Source organism: Nipponia nippon, unplaced genomic scaffold (genome assembly GCF_047370975.1).
Source record: "Nipponia nippon isolate SJK-2023a ecotype South Korea unplaced genomic scaffold, ASM4737097v1 scaffold_21, whole genome shotgun sequence".
In the NCBI taxonomy this organism is placed as follows: domain Eukaryota; kingdom Metazoa; phylum Chordata; class Aves; order Pelecaniformes; family Threskiornithidae; genus Nipponia; species Nipponia nippon.
In genome coordinates this window covers 2,374,947-2,395,568 of record NW_028262338.1, presented here as the reverse complement: position 1 = coordinate 2,395,568, position 20,622 = coordinate 2,374,947, and the positions used below count along the sequence as shown (strand labels likewise).

The window sequence follows — 20,622 nt, the reverse complement described above, 5'->3', positions numbered from 1 at the left end:
TGTTCTGAGACCTTCCGTATGGGACACAGCAGAGAAGCAGAGTTATGTTTATGCATCTGTGGCTTTATCTCCTGACTGTTGCTCTTAGGTTGTGATCTCCTGTAGCCCCCAGACTCCCTCACAGACTTCTTTGCTTAATCCCTTTAATGGGGAGGTGGGTGGGGGTGGATTGAGGATTGACAGCCTGGGGGGACTTCTAATTCTGTTAGCTTTTCACAGTTTTATGTATTTCCTTCTTTGATCTAAAAATCATTTTTATTGGAAAAATGTCTTTCCTCTTACCCTCTTACCTTGTTGCCAAACCACACCCTATTTTCCCTGTAGTTATTTCAGTAGGACAAGATCCCCTTGCTGTCGCCTGTGTTATATTCTATGTTATATTCTGTTGATGTGAGATTTTTCTGCGGCTCAGCAGCAGGAAGGCTGTTAGCTTTGATGCAGGACGGCGTTGTCACGTCCCCAAAGGTACTGGTGATGAACCCGTGTGTCAGCATTTCTTGGGCTCTGCCACCCTGGCCTCAGCAGATGGCATTTTGTGCCAGACACTTGTGGTCCATATGCCTGTAGGACAGGTAGCAGTGGTTGTATATACAAGCGCACAGAACAGTGTCAAGTCTGATTTGCTATTGTCCGACTGGAGAGTATAACCAGAGTGGATGCACCTGACAGTCCCGTACTTCCCCGGGGGCCCTTGCAGACTGCCCTGGGAGGGATTATCTTTCCATAGAGGCATCTTCCTGGCAACTTTGCATCTGCAAAAGATATTAAATGATCAGCAGGCACTTAAATATTCATCCTCATTTTGTCCATGCCTTTTATTAAAGTTCATATAATCCAAAGAGGCTTTTAAATGGTCTGTGGCTTAATTTATTCGTTAAGGAATTCAAGCAATAAACAGTCTGTGTTTTGGCCTGACGCCGGTGCTTTTTCTTTTTACTGTTGCAACTTGCAGGGATGTCTGTCTCTTGCTTTAAATACCAAAACTCCGTGTGCTCCTTGCTGCAGCTCTTGTACCTTGGCTGCCTGCTCACTGACTTGTCAAATCACTAATGAACTTGTGCTTACTCTCTCTTAGGGCCACATTCTGCCCTCAGCTGAACTTGTTCAGGCTGAGTTGCTTCAGAGGTATTTCACAAGTGTAATTTTTGTCCAGGTTGCTTACAGAAGTCTCAGAATATTGCACCTGGCTCTGTTAATTTTATGTAAATTAAGCGTAACTCTTCCAGCAGCAATCCTTTCAGCCAGTTTATACAAATCCTCTATCAGTCAACTCTATGTGCTTCTCGTCTCTACAAACTCTTGCAAAATGGCTCTTTTACTACCTGCGTAGGGAATAAAAGCCACTTCAGTGGCGCAGATTGGCAGTGTAGCATGATTAAGTCAATGGTAAGTAACACTGGAAACTATTTTAACTGACAGCAGAAATGTTTCCAAGTTGGTTTCTTACCAAGCAGCCCAAATGCTGATGTTGGATGGCAATGTCAAAGCGTTGGTACCGATATATTAAACAGGTCTCTAACAGTGCTTGGAAGACCTTTTGGGTAGGTTTCCTCAATGAGGATCCCCAGATGAGGATCCGAACCTCTCTAGGCATCTTCAGAAATCTCTTAGGGGTTTTTACTCATTTTGGGCCTCTTGGACTTGATAAATGGGGGAAAATATCTCTGTATAAGAAGGAAAACGTATATTCTGAAAGTAAATTACAGGCAGGGGTCCTGGCTTTATTTCTGTTTTCTTAAGAGGCAATGAGTACTCTGTCGCTGGAACGCTTTCTGCATAAATCACCACATATGTTATGTGTCTTAAATTTGGATGGAGGACTAACAGTTTAATATTCTGTGATGGTATGCATGTGGTTGTAGGAAAACACTATGTAGGAAGCTAGAAACGTGCAGCAAGTGCCCCAGTCTATTAGAGCGTTGAGTGGGTTAGGTGTGGCACTGGGGAGGGTGCCTCATCGCCCCACGCACGTGGAATGACGGAGGAGTGGCTTGCAAACATTTGGAATAAGGGCTTTGGCGGTCCAGGGGAGGAGTATGGAAAGAAACACGTTAGGGGAGAATTCAGCTGAACTCAGCTTTTCTGTTGGTAAAACTGAGTACAAACGGGGGCAAGAACTGTGGATGCCAGTAGGTGAATGGACCGATGTTTTTTTTTTTGACAGCTGGTTGGGACGGTCAGCTGTTTGCTGGTCATGGCAAGCTTAAAAATTAATGCTTTACGGCATCTTGTTGGAGGTTTCATAGAGCAGGTCACAAACTGAGAAATTGCAATGCTGATGACTGCAACAGAAAAGAAGATATTACAGTCTAAATCCTTCTTCTTTTACCACCAGAGAATCATATTTTAGAAGATGTAAACAAATGTGTCATTGCTCTCCAAGAAAAAGATGTTGATGGTTTAGACCGCACAGCTGGTGCAATTCGAGGACGTGCTGCTAGAGTCATTCATGTTGTCACTTCTGAAATGGATAACTACGAACCTGGAGTCTACACTGAGAAGGTGTTGGAAGCAACGAAGTTATTGTCCAACACAGGTAAGAGCTGGTTACTCCCAAGATCCCTGAATTCATATTGCTTACAAGCACACGGACAACCAGATACTCTACCTGTATCTATTAAAGACTCTATTTACATACTATAATGAAAATTAGTGGGGGTTGTTTGCAGAGCTGTTGCAAAATGAGAAATGTAATTTTGCTGTGTTGACTGGCTTAAAACTCAGCAGTGCACAAGGTCTCCCTGAATGAGCTTGTTGTCACTGACTGAGCTGTAGAAAGCTAAACACGCTGGGGAATGAGTCCCAAACAGTGAGCCAGGGCTTGAAAGTTATGCTGATCGCCTTGCAGTGTTGTACCAGGCTGTGTCAGTGTTCAGGAACCAGGAAGAAGATTTCTGCCTATTGGCTCAGTAGAATAAATTTGGGGTAATAATTTAGGGTAAACTTTGTAAAATATCTTTATAACTGTTAAAGAAACATGGTAGTTTGTAGTAACCCACCCCTAAACGATAAATTAGGGTGTTTCCTGTGAACTGGCTGGTAACATCCATATAGGGCAAGGAATTATTCTGCTTGCTTCAGTGAGTGCTGTGCCAACTATTAGTTGTTGGGTTTGCTTTAATTACACCTTTGATGAAGAATCAAGGGTGACACTGAAGAAACAAACAGACTGTAAATGGTTCTGTGATGTTCTTCCTGGGCTGCAGTGGGTCACTGAAGTACAGCAGTGCAGGCAGTGCACTCTTCCAGTGCCTTGTTAAACTTGAGCTTTGTTGTGGTAATATTCTTTTCCACAAAAGTGATGTACATCTACCGAGAATATTAAACAAATGCTTAATATTTTCTCCCATAGATTCTAACTGCTTCCCCCAGTGTTTTCTCCTTGTCCACTAGAAGAGTGTGATAAACTTTTCACTAAGGGGAAAAAAACAAATAGCAGTATAGTAAAAAGAAATTGAAGTGAACGTAAGACTTGAGCTACAGTATTGGTGTCCTTTTGTAACAAAAGTTTTGAATTTAAATGGAACCACTGCAGAGTTTCCAGTGATAATTAACAACGAGGCACACACACAGAAAATGGCACTGGGGTGGGGACTGACGGTTATTTTGTGTTCATAATTCAGTTATGCCGCGGTTTACTGAGCAAGTAGAAGCTGCTGTGGAAGCACTGAGTTCAGACCCTGCTCAGCCAATGGATGAAAATGAATTTATCGATGCTTCGCGACTGGTGTATGATGGAATACGAGATATCAGGAAAGCCGTACTGATGATCCGGGTGAGCATAACTGACTTAAACAGCTCTCTGTTTTTCTGCTCACTTTCCCTCACCTCTGTTGAACTCGCGTGCATCAGTTTTACTGAGAGCAGACAGCGTAAGATTTTTGTTTGGCTCATATTAACATTCTGAGTCTTAAAAACTGCTAATCACTCTGTGGAGTACTTCAGAAGTACGTTTTGATTCAAATTCATTAAACAGATCTGAGCATCAATGATAGCCAGAGTTGTGATGCTAAATACCCTTCACGCATCTTTTGTAATATCATGTTAATGCCTTGCTTGTTAATGTGCTAAAATCAGTGACCTTTGCTTTAACAACAGCAAGTGGATTCTTAACTATAGATGTTTTTTGACGGTTTGAGAGCTTAGAAATAAAACCTGATGGCTCTCTATTAAGTAAATTTTGAGAATTAATGCTAGTTAGTCAAAAACAGGTTTGGATGAGTTCAGTCTGTAGTTCCTAGAGCATGTAATTCGTTAATTGGCTAACCTCAGTAAACAGGGACCAGTTCATAGAGGCTTTGTCTCTTCTGTGTTTGCGTGTTTCAGGTGCAGTGAGTGTGACTTCCAAGTCCTAATTTCTGGGAGGTCAGGCAGCGTTAGACTGGTAGGAGGCATGTGGGAAAGAGGCGGAAGGGCTCCTGCGGTTGATTGAAGGGATGCAGAAAAGAAAGTTCTGGTTGAGGCTGACCTATGGGCTTATTTCTTGAATCTTAGCATGGTAAAAATGGGCAAGAGCCAGAGACAGCCAAAACAAATGCAGGGGGCTTATTCCTTTTATTCTTTTTCCCTTGTACCCCTCTGACTCAAACGTAAATGCCTTGCGGAGAAACTGACTTTGTCTTTCAGAACGGTAACCATGGCAGATGCATTTTGGTGATTGAGGATGAGGATGTACAGCCCCAGAATATATGTGATTAGAGTAACCATTGCAATAGTATCTTCTGTTTGCTGCTTAAAGCAAAGAATCAGATGAAAAATCAGAAGAAAAGCTGACAACCACATATGTGCTCTCCATACAATTTTTTTCAAACTTAAGCTCAGGATTTACAGACAACCAATGTTAAATGAAGATATCAGTGCTTTCCTGCTATGCAGACAAGCCAATTTGATTCACCCCCTGCTAAAGTCCTTGTTATTCAGGACATGAAAGCATGACTGCCAATTCCACGTCGTCAGTAATTAGCCGAGCTGGCGATGCCAGGAATCCTGACGTTTCCCCTTGCGCCGCATCTCTGATGTCAGGGTGCCACGGCTTTATTGCAGCTGCCAGTAGCTAACGGCAGCTCACTGGTGACACATCAGCAACCTATAAAAAGGTTAAAATGTTAGTATTTGTTGTCCAAAGGGCTGTAAGGTTCTAGAATGTATTTAGGATAGGAGAGTCATCCAAATGGAGATGCCAGGCCACCACTGCTCCAGGGCATTGTCTCAAACTCGACCACAGGAGTAACCACGCTCGCAGGGGGATGCTGCTAAGCTTGGCTGGGGCAAACAAGCTGCTTCGCTTGAAACTTTGTCCGGTGGCAGTTGTTCTTTACAGCAACCAGAAGGAAAAGTCACTCAAGCACCTAATTTTTGTGTTTATGCAGTGTGTTTTCAAAACTAAAATCTTACTGTGTCTGTAGGTTATTGAAGTAAAGCTCTTTCCTCCCCAATCCCCAGGCAATCTCTCATCACCCCCAGAGGAGTTTTTGCTCTCAATGACAGGTTGAAAGGCAGAATTACACTTTGTATACCCCAGGTTGTTTGGGCTTTGGGATGGATGGGAAGAGAAGGGGGCTTGAGAATCATAAACAGTTTCTAAAGATGCAGCAGAACTGGTTTCTTTAATTTTTTTCACTTTTTAAAATACCGATATACTGAGCTACTTACTAGTATATGTCCTTATGCTGATTTTGTGAATATACTCTGTTCTTCAAGGCATGGAGAGGAGACAGTGGCTGAAATACCCTAGGTCTTGATTGTCAGCATACTCACCTTTGCTTTTTGGCAACTATTTTGTGTATCCATCTTTATTTTAACTGTATCACAAGATGTCTGTATTGGAAAGCAAGTTTGTAAAATTCAAATCATGGGAAAGAAATATGAAGAACAGGGACTTTATTTGCATCTTGTCTGTTAATCACAATTTATGGCATATATCAGTGAAGTTCCTTGTTGATCTAGCTCTGCAGAGTAGTCATGAAGTGCAAAGATGTAGTATTTTGACAAACATGCTGTTTAAACTTGATAAGCTTTATAAAAAGTTTGCCAGCTATAGACTGGCAGTAGCAAAAATAAACCTAGGCAAGCAGCAACTAGGTCAGATGTGTTTAGCCTACAGCATAGAAGCTGGCCCTTACTGGCTAAAAATTTTCAGCTTTTCCTGGGGGATAAGAATAAATTTCGATATATTTTATCTGTTGTTAATTTAGTCGATGCTTTGATTCATAATTGTGCTAAAGACGACTCCTGTGGTTTTGAACCAGGCCTTAAAGCTGTGTGTAATTTTAGCTTCAGAATCTCAAGTGAAGCTTTTACATTTAACCAAGTTGCAAAAATACTGTTCGTTGTGCAAAAACTTTTTTTCTGTGTTTCGAATCCTGAGTGCATTAGTGTCCTGACAAATCTCAGATGTTTAGTTACTGGTATGTAATTTTGGGGATCCCTATGGTGTTTAACATGAGCAGTCAAGCATATATAATCACACGTGTTCACAAGCTGGATACAGTCCTTATATTTACCTTTTTGTTGAAAACATGGAATAATTTTTACCTTCACTTATTTCCATTCTCTCTGCTTGAAAAACAATATTCTTGTTGATTTTTAGAGCCATGAAATCTGTTGTTTGACTCTGACTGAATTACTCTTTCCTCAGACTCCTGAAGAGCTGGATGATTCTGACTTTGAGACTGAGGATTTTGACGTCCGAAGCAGAACAAGTATTCAGACTGAAGATGATCAGCTCATTGCTGGACAAAGTGCAAGGGTAAGGAAGAAATCTGAGCATTATAAAACTGTGACCTGCCTTCAAGAAACAGTTCAACTGGCTTTGAAAATCCAGGTTAAATTTTTTGTGGGTGGTGGTGAAAATGTTGGATCAGAAAACTGGCATTCTTTTGTTTCCAGTTTTCTTCTGAAAAGGAAGTTAAGTGACATGCAGCGTGTGTTGGTCTGATGGACGTCAGAAACGCCTCTGTTTTATTTTGGATGTACTGAAAGATCAAAATCCTTTTAATACTGATGAACTATGTTATACTTCGACATTGCAGACGTTGTAGGCACTGACATTAAGTTAGGTGAGCTCCTGCAGGGAGATATGGGGCAAATCATTCCATTGTACTAATGTTATTTTCAACACACAAATACTAAATTTGTGGGCAAGAAATAGATAACTCTGCAATTCAGGCCTTTTTTACAAAATGTCTTCTCACGCACGTGTTGGTGTGTGTTTGGCCACTGAGCATTTAATCAAGACAATGTTGAGAGGAGCTCAAAAATGAAATAATTGAAACTAACTGCATTTCCTATGACTGTTAAAAATGAAAGCATTGATAGGCAATATATAATCATTAATAGGTGAAAACTTAAAATTAGTACATTGAAGGAAAAACAGGCCTTACCTATTGTTTTTATTTGACATGTCCCCTTCTGGATCGATAACAATTTACACTCTTGGGAGAGTGCCAGGAAAGATTTTTTTGTGAAGGCTCTTCTAGCCTGAAACCAGGCAAGAAGTAGCTAGGCCTTATTTATCAAACTTCCGCCACATTGGCTTTAAAATTATACTAACTGAGAGCATTTTTTATGTTCTCCTTCCTTGTACAGGCACTCTCTATTCCTGTATCCCTCTCTCCCCTTTTATTTAAATACAGACATTTCTAATTTACCTTTTAGCACGGCTGCTGCCAGAGGCTTTTTTTTGTACCGAAGACTCCTTTTCATCTGCTCCTGGAGGCATGAATGCTCCTAGAATTTATGAAGGCAAGGGCACTGAGTCTCATACAGGCTGTAAACCTAGTCTAATAGATTTTATTCAGGAGTAAGCACATACTCTTCATTTTCACTTACTCCTTCCTCCGTATGCATTTTTCAAAATAGTACATCTAGCTTTTTGCAGGAAAGAGACTCGTAATATTTCTTCTGTGCATTGCAACGCTGAAAGATACCCAAGTGGAACTTCCTTTTGAAACTCTTAAATTTTGTAGAAAAGGCAAGTCCCTCCTCTTCATGCAGTTTTTCTTTGATGGATGGTAATATCTGGCAAATTTGTTTGGTGCCTAACAATTTTATCATGCAAATGCCCGTGTTTCAGGTGTCAGCTTGTCTTTCTGGGCACTCTTTCTTAAGAAAGACCATAAACTTTAGTTCAAAATGGAAAGAAATGGTTCTGTAAAGCCTCTAGGTAGAGGGTTGCTATTAAAATTTTATCCCCCATCTTCATGACTTAAATTGGTTATTAGTGAAATGTTCCAAAAAGCCTTCTACAAGCGGCGGCATAAAGCAATGTGAGAAAACTCTCTCTTTCAGGCTATCATGGCTCAGCTCCCTCAAGAGCAAAAAGCTAAGATTGCTGAGCAAGTCGCAAGCTTCCAGGAAGAAAAGAGTAAATTGGATGCTGAAGTATCAAAATGGGATGACAGCGGTAATGATATAATTGTTCTGGCCAAACAAATGTGCATGATTATGATGGAAATGACAGACTTCACCAGGTGAGTCTTTTTAATTTGCGCACACACCACCTTCTCTCAGAACTGGCTGGGATGCTGATCTTTCAATGAAATATTTTGCAAGTACTCATAAGAGTCTTGCTTCTTATAATTTCCTTTAGATGTTACCCTATGAAAGCCTGTGTATTAACTCGGGAAATGCATTACTATGCAGTGACTGGGCGGTAATAACTGTTTAAATTGATCTATAGATACAGAGAAGTTATTGCCTGTCTTTCTTTCTTAAGGGTGATTTTTGTCCCAAGGAATATATATATATATATATTTGCTCAGTTTCTTACAACATTAAATTCTATGGGCTTCTTGATATTGCTATACTGCAGAAATAGTTCCTAGTACGGTTATTTGCAAAAGAAAGAGAGCAGTTTTGATGCCTTTTGAAATTAATTTACCAGATTTTATACAACACTATTTTTTAAATTTGATGTTGCATTCCATGGAAATTGCAAATCTGTCGTCTAAAATGTTATCTCTTATCATCATTAGGTTACTTAAAAGAGTAAAATTTAAGATGCTTTTATTCCTAGATTTAATCTAAATATGGGGAGGGGCTGGAAGGAGGAAACTGTCTTGAAAATGAACGTGCTGTAATGGCTACACCTGCCTGTTTCTGTGCAACCTTATTCATGCAGTTTGGGTGAGGCATCACTTCCAGTACTATATGGAACAGGATGAGTAAAGCAATATATAGTTCACTCTTCCCGTTTTCTGGTGCTAGAAGGTAGACTCTGTTCTGTTTTGCAGAGGTAAAGGTCCACTGAAAAATACGTCGGATGTGATTAGTGCAGCCAAGAAGATTGCAGAGGCTGGGTCAAGGATGGACAAGCTGGGACGGACTATTGCTGACCATGTAAGTCACAATTCATTTTCATAAGCCTCCAGCACGAATGAGCAATAGGAGATCTTTCAGTACTGCAGACATGATGAACAGAAGAAAATGTGTTTAGTTTTGATGTTTTGGGGTTTTTTTAAATGATTTTCCAGATTTGCTGCTAGAAAATTCTAGCCTTTCCTTTCTAGCTGCTCTCCTGCCATCCTAAGCAGTGTAAGCGGCTAAATATGTCCAGCAGTAACACTTGCAGCTCCTTGGCTTAAATCAAGCACCTACCATTTTAAGGTAGCGATATGCCAACACCGCTTCACGTCACATAGTATCTAGGCCAATTTCTCTAACTGAAGAGGACCGAAACTGAATTTGTGTTGCTTCTGTCATGCTCTGAATATGCCCAATGCTTTCCAAAGCAATGACGAGACTGCACAGGCAACACCATAATTATTGTATGTGTCCTGTTGCACAACCTTTAATATTATTTTGAGACAGCTTTTTAATATTAACAATTCTCAAATGCCCCGTAGACTGACTGGTGAGATTGTCAAAACGCTCTAGTATTTTTTTTCATTGTCTAGTCAGAGTTGATGTGGACTTTGAGGGAGGCACGTAGTGAACCAAGCATTTTCTACACTGTCCCAGGCTGTTGTGCATGGTGTTGTGCTATATGTACAAAGGTATTTGAAAAGAATTCTATAGGATTGAATGAATATGGGCCAGCTCAGGGTTTTGTGCACTGCATCTGCCTGTCCTGAGCCACTTCAGAAACTGGGCTGGGCCAAGCAAAGACGCCTTTGGTGTTGATCCACACCCAAATTGCAGAGAAACATCAGCATTAGTAATAATAATCTGCCTTCAAGAGAGACCCTGAAATGCAGGTAGGTTAAGTCTGAGATCATGGACTAAACTTTATTTTGTACAGATGTCACTTGCTTTTCAGGCCTTCTCTGAATGTAAATTCATAATGCAAGGTTTTAAATAAAACCGTGTTGCTTTGGAAGTAAATCTTTGTAATGCAGATCTCTCTTTAAATGTTGCATCCAGAGGATGTTGTCTTCACCCTAATTTATTAATGATGCAGTGAGAAATGTTCGATGGGGAGATAAAGTCGAAAAGTGCTTTTTAAAATAGGTCTCCTTGCTATAGCATTTTGACAACCGTATTTCTGGAAGAATCAGGTGCGCTGCTGCTGTACGTAAATGAAGCAAAGAGCAGTTTGCGTTATAGATCTCAGGGGATCCTGGGCTGAAGGTTTACAATGTCTTTTTTTTTTTTTTTTTTTTTTTTTTTTAATTCACATGTTTTATGCAAACTTGGTATATGGTTTTCTGCACCAAGCCATTTCAAAATATAGAAGAAAACTAAATGGCTCCTTTTAGTAGAAGTAAAGTCCCTAAAAATATAAAATATTAAGCACATGTTTGAAGATAAATATGAGCAGGACTGTACAGTTAGTCATTTTGACAAGAATATAGCTTTTTTTCCTGACTCCATACTCTACTAATACTTTCAGCTTGCATATTTCATTAGATATGCTTACATACTCTTTAGAAACTTGTTAATGTAGAACTATCTGACAGTTACAAAGGACGTACAGTGCAACCATTTCAGCGGAGCACTAATGCCTTCCTATGCCTAATACGGGCCTTTAACAGATGGATGGGGTTTTATGTCCTGTTCGCCATGTGACACCGGGTGAATCATGACCCCTCGTGTTAGTGTGTCAGGAACTCCTGACTCCTGCCGTCAGGCAGTTTTACAGCACATTTCCTTTGAAACCATAAAAGCTATTATCCAAGGTATTTCACGTCTCTTGAAAAGTGTCTAGCCATCAGCTGGCAGATTTTCCCAAAGGTGTTCCATCTTTCACTCAAAGCAGCAGTCTGCTTGTTTTGAATGGGGGAATGTGAAGAAGTTATAAGTACAACACAAATGAAAATGATTTGCAGCAAGACAATGATTCTCCGTATTATTTTTTTTTCAATGTTGAAATACTTACAAAGCAACAGAAAAATTCTGTTGCTTTTTCTCTTTGATAGTGGTGGGAGGTTGTATCAGTATCTGATCATTAAATGGAAAGGAGCTGGGGGGAAGGGGAGGGATTGCCCCGCTTCCCAGTAAAACGCTCCAGCAGGCTCTTGCTGTCAGGACTGGTCCATGCGCTGCAGAGGCTGGTCCGGGGATGTGCTCCGGGCACAGGCTGACGGCTGTCCTGGATGGGGGCTGCTGGCACGCATTGCCACGTGCCTGTCCTGCCACGGCAACTGCTTCCCCTAAATGCCTGCTCCCAGCTTCTCTAACCAAACAGTGCCGAGCCCAGCTGTTACGTAGGGCTGGCGGGGGCATTTTATTGTGAATTATTGCTGCCCTAAACTGGAGATGGAGTGGGAGGAAGAAAAGTCTCTGCGGTTGCTTGCTTACACCTACCAGACATGGGGGGATGGGGGTTGTGTGCTTGTCTTAATCAGCACACACCACAGGAGAGCTCTGCTGTCTTTCCCTGCCCCTTTTTCTTTGCAAAAAGGGAGAAAAAGGTGATTCTGCTTCTTCACAGGCTCAGCTGGGGTGATAGGAGGCAAACGTGTGTGCGTGTTTGCTCTGTCCAGGATGGATCCTGGATTTGACTTGGAGCAGCCAGCTTAGCTTTTGCCAACAACCACCATGGAGTCTGTGGCAGCATCTCATTTTGGGGGGCTTGGGGAGGTGGGGTGTCCTCCAACACACATTTGTTTTTGTCTACAATGCAGCTATCTGCTCCGACCGTGTTGTGGGAATCATCCCAAGCTAGCTCTGCAGACAGGTTTTTTTGTGTCTGTGGCTGTTGTAGGTTAATGCGATAATGTAATCTTTCTTAATCAGTGTTGAAATTGTTGCCTTTTGGGTTTTTTGGTTTTTATCTGAGTGTTCCTGCGTAGGAAGGGACGAGGCTCATACAGTCATCTGCAGTGCCTTTTGTTGATGTTCTTTTTTATCTTGTGCTATATGTCTGTTCAAACATCATCTGTCTTTGAACTGAATTCTCTATTCTGCTCATAGAAATAGCACACAGAGTCTAGGATGTGGTTTTCCAACTCACGTCATATTGATATATACAACCGAATAATATTTCCTATTCCACTGCTTCCCCCACTAATGTTTTTCTGCCTCCTTCAGCCACTGGTAAACATGCGGCAGCCTCTTTCCTTGAGAGTGTCTTTCCTTAAATGGTTTCCATAAACTCACAACCGTAAAGTACCTTGAATTGTTTAGCGGTCCTTCTGACATGCCGTATTGTGCATTTGTCAACATTCAATTCAATCTGCCGCTGCGCTGCTCGTTCACTTTGTTAGATGAGCTGTTTGGGAGATGGAGAGCATTTTCCAAAATGGTAATTTCAGCTTTTCATTAGCTCTTTGGCCGATGCTATTTGTGGACTTTCTCTAAAACATCTTGTACTGCTGACTAATATTGATTAGCTTAAAAAATTAACCTGCAAGCTTTGCTGCTTTGTTATTCACGGTTTTCGCTTCACTGATGGAAGCAACGTGCCTACGTAAGAGTTGCAGATACTTGGGGTGTTTTTATGAGCTTTCCTTGGGAATAAGAAGGTGATTTCTGTAGTTTATGGACACACAGGGTCAGATGCCCGTAAAGCCATCCAGAGCTCCACAACCTGTGTTGCACAGCCTGATCTGCTTGTCCCAGCTTGCCAAAAATGCGTCGTAGCGCATTGTGTGTATGTGTGTGTGCACTGCCGTAGATCGCAGCTCAGCAGCCTGCCATACAGAGGCATCGTTAGATGCAACATATAGTACAGCTGTTTTCTCTCTGCTGTGCTGAAATACCACATTGGCTTAAAACCCCCACTTGTTCTGGCCCTGGAAAAAACAAATTCATGTATTAGCTACACTCACCTTCCTTTCAGAGCTAAACGGCTGCTACGGCAGATCAGTTACTGGTGTGGGAAGCAAACGCTCCGTCTGAATGCGAGCCCCTGTTTGCACACCACTGCTTGTGCGACACGACGGCCTGCTCTGGCACAGTCTCCTTTTGTGCCTTTTGTACACAGGGAAACTTTGGATCCTGCTTCCATCTTGTACAGCTAGAACTGTAGCTAAGGAGAGAAGGTCTGCAGTGAGAATTAGGGCTCAGACCCTGCTGCTGACAAGAGGGGATTTTTACCTTGCTCTGAAAGGAGAGGAGAGGCTCTGTGGCCATAAGCAATAAACCTGAGCTTCGGTGAAGCCTAAAGTAGTAAATCGGTGCTACATTTAAGGTTATTCTTCCAAGCATACCGTGTCTATTACGAATCTTCATTTGACAGTCCGTTGTGCAGGATCAGGGTACTAGACGGGATGGGATTTTGCTGTGAACAGGGGTGTGTGGAGAAGAGCTCTCGCAGACTGTGCCGCGCTCGGAATCTCAGCAGGGTCTGGTTGGTGGGAAGAGCAAGCAGGTGCTGGGGGAAGAGACGTGGATGCTGCTTAGACCAAGACTCTTCTTTCCTTGTCATATCTAATCACTGGTAAATCACTGCGGCCGCTTGTGGTTTCTGTGGCGGTTTTGGTGCTTGGCTGGAGGCAGCCGGTGCCAGGCTTCTCCGGGACAAGCGGCTGGGCGGGCAGACCTGCAGCTAACGCACTGCCTGGAGGGGAGAAGCGGAGGGTGGTGTGCCCTGCTTGTCATCGAGTCAAGCTGAGCTGTGGGGCCAGGGAAAAGCCTTTGGATTTTGTACAGGAGTGCGGGGGCGGGGGGGGGGGATGATGCTGGAAAGCCTGCAGTTAGCGATCGGGGATTGTGTACCAAGAACCTGGATGGTGGAGATTTAAGGAGTTTCTGGATGGGGTGCAACCATCTAGGAAGGATGGAGATCACTGCAGAGTCTGCCTTCGGTCTACCAGAACGTGACCTGTTGGGCCGTAATATCCCCGGCATCCCTACTGCAATAGCTTCTCCCATCATGAATATATCCAGGCTGGTTTAAAATCTGTTGCCCTGGGCACTGCTTGCAGCACAGCCAGTGATGTCTGGAGGTCAGAGCTGGCCAGCAGCCCAAGTATTTACCCAGTCGCGAGATGTTTGGTGCCCCACGCTGGGGTGCAGCAGCCCTCGGTGCCCCGCTAGTGCCGCATGCACAGGGCAGGAGCGTGGCACGCATGTCCTGGGGTTTCTTCATCAGCAGCCTGAGAGGCTGGTGGGCAAAGGGTTTGTGGAGTTCAGTGCGTGCCAGCTGCTTTATTCACTAGTCTCCATACGGCCAGAGCGTGCCAGTAGACCTGAGATGGCCCGTTTTTCTTTGGAGAAGCGATGCTGGCCACCATGCTCGCTGCCGTTTTTAAAGCTACTGCGGGACTGGCGTGGGTAGTAAAAGGCTTCCCGTAGCCTTTTTGTCTTATACTTGCAGATCCCGTTTTGGACTGTGACCGCCCCTCAGCAGGGCTCCTCTTGTTTTGAAATCCAGCGTGAGACTGGCTCATTAATCATCTCGCCGCTCGGCTCTGCAAAGCCAGGGATGGCCCTTCGTTTCTGTCCGAGAAAACAGCTTTCTGAACTGCACTGCAGTCTCCAGTACCTACGTAGTCTTTCAATTGCAAAGCTGAAAAAGTTACTTTTATCTTACGGATGAGTGCTTCAGCAAGCACTTTAAAAATTTTATTTCATGCCTGGTGAGGAATCTAGTTTCCACACTGCTAAGAAATGGGAGCAGAAGTCAGGAAAATATCTACTTTCTGGATATAATTGAGTAACTGTCAGGTTTATCATTTCCTAGCTTTAAATACTTAAGATTGGAAATCGAGGCTGGATTTGGTAACATCTGCTAGTTGCAACTTGAGGTCTTGGATGTCAATCCATTGCTGCTGTGTCCTGTGCAGTGTACAGGGAGGACCTTCTGTAGTTAAAAAACCTGCTCTGGAAAGGTTAGGTAACCCTCCGCCTCCACCGCCTCCGCCGCCTCCTCCTCCTCCTCCTCCTCCTCCTCACAGGGACCTCAAGGGCAGCTGTGCAGCTGAAAGGGTCCCGGTGATTTTGTCCAGCGGCTGCCCCTGTGTTCTGATAGCCTGTGTTTATTGCTTCTGTTTTTTTCTATGTATTTAGTGATGCCCAGGTATTGCTCATTTATCCGCTAAGCGGAAAGTGGAATAATCTCTGGAGCACCTTTGCTATTTCAGAATTGTCTGGTTTCTCCCTAAATGATTTCTGTTTCAGTTTTCGTGATTGCAAAGTAAAACTTGACCTTTGTTTTTCCAGTGCCCCGATTCTGCATGCAAGCAGGACCTCCTAGCCTACCTGCAGCGCATCGCGCTGTATTGCCATCAGCTGAATATCTGTAGCAAAGTGAAGGCTGAAGTTCAAAACCTCGGAGGGGAGCTGGTTGTGTCTGGGGTATGTACAAGCTATGACATGTCCGGTTCATGCGGTTTTTCTTCCACGGGTAACAATTATTCCAAGCTAAGCTTTTACGCTAAACAATATAGAATATAGACAAAAGATGTTTGGAGCATTCAATCAAAGTTTTAATGTATGCAGAGTTTATAATACTGCCTGTATTGCCTCATTGTTCTTGGAGGAAACACTGTTTCAAAGGGGGGAAAATGCAAATACAGACTTCACTTTTCCTTACTCAACTATGTTTGTAGACAGATTCACTTTACCTTTGTGTAATCTACTGTTTTTCCAGACTGTTTTTCACTCTTTGTGAGGTTAAATCCCTTTAATCAGCATAGCTAAACCTACCCCATGTCTCTGCACAGCCTTGGAACTTGCTGGGGTCCTGCAATGCTCCAGAGATGTTAATATTTCAAAATAGCTGTGCCCTGACGAGTGCAGGGATTTTTAGCGGCTGCTCTGTTTTATGACAGCTGAAAGCTGCCGTAGGCCAGCCTGCTTCCTTATTCTAGCCATTACTTAGCAAATAAGTTTTTCACTGTAGTTCATTAAATGCTTCCCTCTAAGGGGAATCTATAAGACGGATATTTGGGGGGAGGGAAGTAGAGCTAAATTCTTAATTTCTTCTGGCATATTCTTCCTTGCCCTAGACAGGTATGTTTGATCACGTTGGTGCTTTTGCCCATCCATGTCATGACTGAGGTAGGAGGTTTGAAGAAGGGGCAGAAATGGCTGGTAGTCCAGTATTGCTATCCGAATTGTTAAAAGCAAATGCAAAAAAACTACCCCCTTCTGCCATTTAGGTATTTCAAATGCTCAAACTTATTAGCACATCTTTTTTTCTCGCAAACAAGCTAGAATTGTAGAACGAGTGCTTGGGGACAGCAGCAGCTGAGGGAGGTCTGCAGCAACCTGCTGCAGAAGCAGCGGTGGGGATGGACCACCCTTGCATCAGCTTGGCACCTTCGCAGGGGAGCCGGGCTTCTCCGCTGCACCTCCTGCTGCTGCCAGTCCCACGTGCTCGGATTTCCAGCACAGCGGAGCCGAGTGATGAGATGTAATGAAACATGTGTTGCTGCGCGTCTCTGTTGCATGCCTGATGTCCTATTAGCTGGAAGGCTGAAGGCATCGTGCTGTCAAAGGAGTAGATGTGTCATTATGCAATAATACGTACTCCAGGGTTTTACTGCAGTTATTCAGTGTCTTCAGAATTTACATACCCTTCTGCCATAAATCAGTTATATGAACAGGCTGGCATCTGTAGTCTAATCTCCTGGTTTTATCTGTTCTCCACGAGTCTGTCCACTGGGGCTAAATATTGCCAGTAGTGGTGTTAAGCTTCTATCGGATTATCAGATGAAAGCCTCTGCCAGTCCAGGGACTTCACCTGTCTAAAAGTAAAATTCTCTTCAACGTTAACATCCCGCCCCATCCATGTACCGCAGAAGTTTTGTGAAAGCAGAGCTATAACCAAGGCAGTAAGAGCTTGCACCCTCAGCAATCTGACAATTCATTTAGAAAAGTACCTCCTTGCTTTCATTGCATTTAATACGATTCTTCCTGCTGTGAAGATTCATGGAAATAGTCAAATGCAGTGAAAGTGTTTTCCAGCGTAATGACTGGGGTGAGGAAAGGAGACGACACTGGTTTGCTGGAGGGCGCAGATCAGATCTGCCGTTGTGGTGCTCAAAACACACCGTGATGGAAAGGAAGGTACCAGCACCAGTAGAAAAGCAACCAGCCTCCTGCTCCATTTATTTTGCTGGTAGATAAGCAGTGGCTTCAAGGTTTTTCCCAAAACATTGCTCAGATGTCTACAACGCTGGAATTTAAGTGTGTTAGAAGCAGCTGAGCTCCTGTGTAAGCTTAGCAGAGATGCAGAAATCCTGCCCAAGACCAAAACCCTGCCCAGACCGTTCGGCATTCACAAGCCGGAGGTCCCGCCCGGAGCAGGGCACGGGCACCCAGCTGAGGTCACCTCCGTGGTCCTCCCCTCTCTCTCCCACCCCGCCCCGTTTTTGGCTCTTCGTTTCTGCCATGTGCTAAAGCTTCGGCAAATACATTTTTTTTCTCATTTTAATGCTCTTGTAAATCAGGACCCACCTGGGAAAGGGCTCCAGACCTGGCTGAAGATGCAGTTGCGTTCCTTCCTTTCTAATACAACTTAATATTCTAGGGTGATTTAAACATTTGTTATTGGTGATTAAGATATTATTACAGCTTTATTAATTTCATTAGAGCCTAAGCTACTGTTAAAGCTTAGTCACAAAAGCAAACAGCAGCATACACATCTTTGCGATTGCCATTAATATGGAAAAGGCACAGGTCATGGGCAGACATTGGTGGCACAAGGCAGGTTTTCACCAGTTAGTGTCCAAAGAAAAGTATCGCCTTGAATTTGGAACCTCAGATTTCAAAAGAAAACCCAGAAAAATCCGTTTTTGAGTGCTTTTGCACCCCAGGACTATCATGTTTTCTGGAATACTGTATTTGTGTGGGTTTTATGGCGTATAACAATTGCATGTTACCGTTTGGCAGGTGGACAGTGCCATGTCTCTTATCCAAGCAGCCAAGAACCTGATGAACGCGGTGGTGCAAACCGTGAAGGCTTCCTACGTGGCATCGACCAAGTATCAGAAGTCCCAGGGCATGGCTTCGCTCAATCTTCCCGCTGTCTCTTGGAAGATGAAAGCTCCGGAGAAGAAACCCCTGGTCAAGAGGGAGAAACAAGACGAAACCCAAACTAAAATCAAGAGAGCGTCCCAGAAGAAACACGTTAACCCGGTGCAGGCTCTCAGTGAATTCAAGGCGATGGAGAGTATTTAAAGAGAGGTCTCTGTCTTGGTTATTTTTTTCTCTAGCCCACTACTGCTACTTCCAGAACTCTACTTTTAATATTCTAAGGATTTTTCAAAAGTTTACTATTCCTCAAAATGTATTTACTTAATATAATTTTGATAACTTTGTTTAGTTTCCGTGGGGAAATACTCAAATTTCTAAGTCCTATCAATATAGCTTCAGCCTGCGGAAGTGTGTTAATTTAGATTGCTTTTAGATTTCAGGGGTGTATTTCTAGCGGAAAATTATTTTGTATAATCTTGCTTTAAATAAAATATTCTATAACCAAAGAGGATTTTACAGTAACACTAACGGTTAACACTAATAGTTGAATCATGCTACTCAGAGACTGCAGTTTTTCATTGTGATCAAGAGAGGAAAATTAGATCTTTTCACTCTAAAAAAAAATTAATTAAGGTATTGTATGTATTAGTGTATTCCTACTGTTGGGGTGGAGAGGGAACAAGCTTTGTACGCTTAAAGGAGTATGAAACAGCAGCAGGCGCTAGCTGCGCTGCCGCAACAGCCCGACCACAACTGGAAAACATCTGAAACATCTGGACAAACTGTACACCTGTGCCTGGGCTGGGTGCTGCTGGGGGTGGCGGCAGGAGGGGGCCGTCTTCGGAGGCGCGCTTGGTGGTGCGCGGTTACGTGATGCCGCTGCTCCTGGGCTGCGTCAGAGCTGCTGCCGCTCCCACGCGTGCCTGGTGTACGGGCACCCGTGGGTGACGTGCGGGCGCCCGTGGGTGACTTCTCTGCCGGCCTCTTCGGAGGGGGTTTCGCACGCGTCTCTGCTGGGGGAGCACCCGGAGCAAATCCAGTAAAACACGGAGGCGGCTGATTACTCCTGTATGCCACCGGACGGGAATTTTAATGCCTGGTTACAAATTACTAATGTATTTTGCTGCGGGACACTAATAAAGTTGCTTTTACCAGCCGGTGTATTGTGGTGCTGTGAATGGAGCGGGCTCCCAGCCCGCCCCTGCTCCCCCTCCCCGGCATTCAGATGCAAATCGGCTTTGTACTCATTTCTCATAATTGCTCTGCATCCCGCCTTGGGCTTCCAAAGGCACCCAGCAAATAATGTTTGCTCAGGCTGCAATTTAGACTATACATTATTTGCCATAACTATAGCTACAAGGTATAATTTTGCTGTCTTATTGAAATATTATGAATTTCGGTGTGTTTTACACTTACCAATAAAGTCCAGTATTTGAGAAGAAGTGCCTGCGCAGGTCAAAGTCGCATTTGCTGTTTCTGTAAAGCACCCATTAAAATGGAAAGCAGCCTGTTCTGTAGTTAATGTTTTAAACTGCGTCTAAATTTTAGAGCCGATCCTTGGCACTGTTATGCTATAATTTTATTTATCTTGATCGGCTTATAATTTACTATATCAAGGTTATTGCTGTCACGTTACCAAAATGCTGATCAGAATTAAGTTAAATAGTTCTTGGGATATTTTTGCCAAATTTATTGTGTTTTCAAGCATTTTAGCCCCTTGAGTACAGATAATAAACAGCTGAATTATATACGAGTTTTCATACGCCTTTAACGGCTGAACAGGCATCTGCCGGGAGGGTAAGCTCGCGAGCTCGTCCCGCTGGCGCTCAAGAGTTAATGAAATCGATAAGCTGTAGATCTTGTTGTCTTACGTGTAATTATTAACTACTTTTACACAAAATGATTTTTTTCTCTCCTGGTATTAACGTAATTGTCTTAAAGGCTGCATTCCCTGGGCTGCTTAGTGGCTCTCTTCACATCGCTCCCCCCAAAATGCAGTCCGTTAATGAGCTTTAAACCCATATATTAAGATGTACAGACAAATTTATATGTGTTTAGCTTTTAAATAAAGGTTAGTTTATTTTATGTTACAAATTAAAATACCGTTCCCTGAAAGCTGGTTTGCAAACCCAGCTGGGAAGCAGGAGGCCGGGGGAAGGTCGTGCCCCTTCACGACGGCCAAAATCCCCAGCTCGCCCCTCTCCTGTTACCCAGGAATCGCTCCTCCGGCGAGAACCGCACCTGGGTGCGTAGAGGAGAGGCGCAGCCAGGGGAACCACGAAGGGCTGCGCGTTACTTAAGCGCTCTGTTCGGGAA

The 20,622-nt window shown here is 43.3% G+C and overlaps 1 protein-coding gene across 2 annotated transcripts in view; it reads left to right on the top strand.

The window, feature by feature from the left end:
* The window catches only part of CTNNA1 (catenin alpha 1), a 119,265-nt gene extending 99,805 nt beyond the window's left edge, over nucleotides 1–19,460 (top strand). For both annotated transcript variants that reach the window (XM_087760076.1, XM_087760075.1), the window contains exons 12-18: nucleotides 2,336–2,536; nucleotides 3,624–3,775; nucleotides 6,638–6,748; nucleotides 8,290–8,471; nucleotides 9,234–9,339; nucleotides 15,547–15,681; nucleotides 18,223–19,460. In XM_087760076.1, coding sequence (XP_087616202.1) covers nucleotides 2,336–2,536; nucleotides 3,624–3,775; nucleotides 6,638–6,748; nucleotides 8,290–8,471; nucleotides 9,234–9,339; nucleotides 15,547–15,681; nucleotides 18,223–18,510 — 1,175 coding nt within the window. In that variant the 3' untranslated portion in view covers nucleotides 18,511–19,460. The remainder of the gene's footprint in view (nucleotides 1–2,335; nucleotides 2,537–3,623; nucleotides 3,776–6,637; nucleotides 6,749–8,289; nucleotides 8,472–9,233; nucleotides 9,340–15,546; nucleotides 15,682–18,222) is intronic.
* The last annotated feature ends 1,162 nt before the right edge of the window (nucleotides 19,461–20,622 follow it).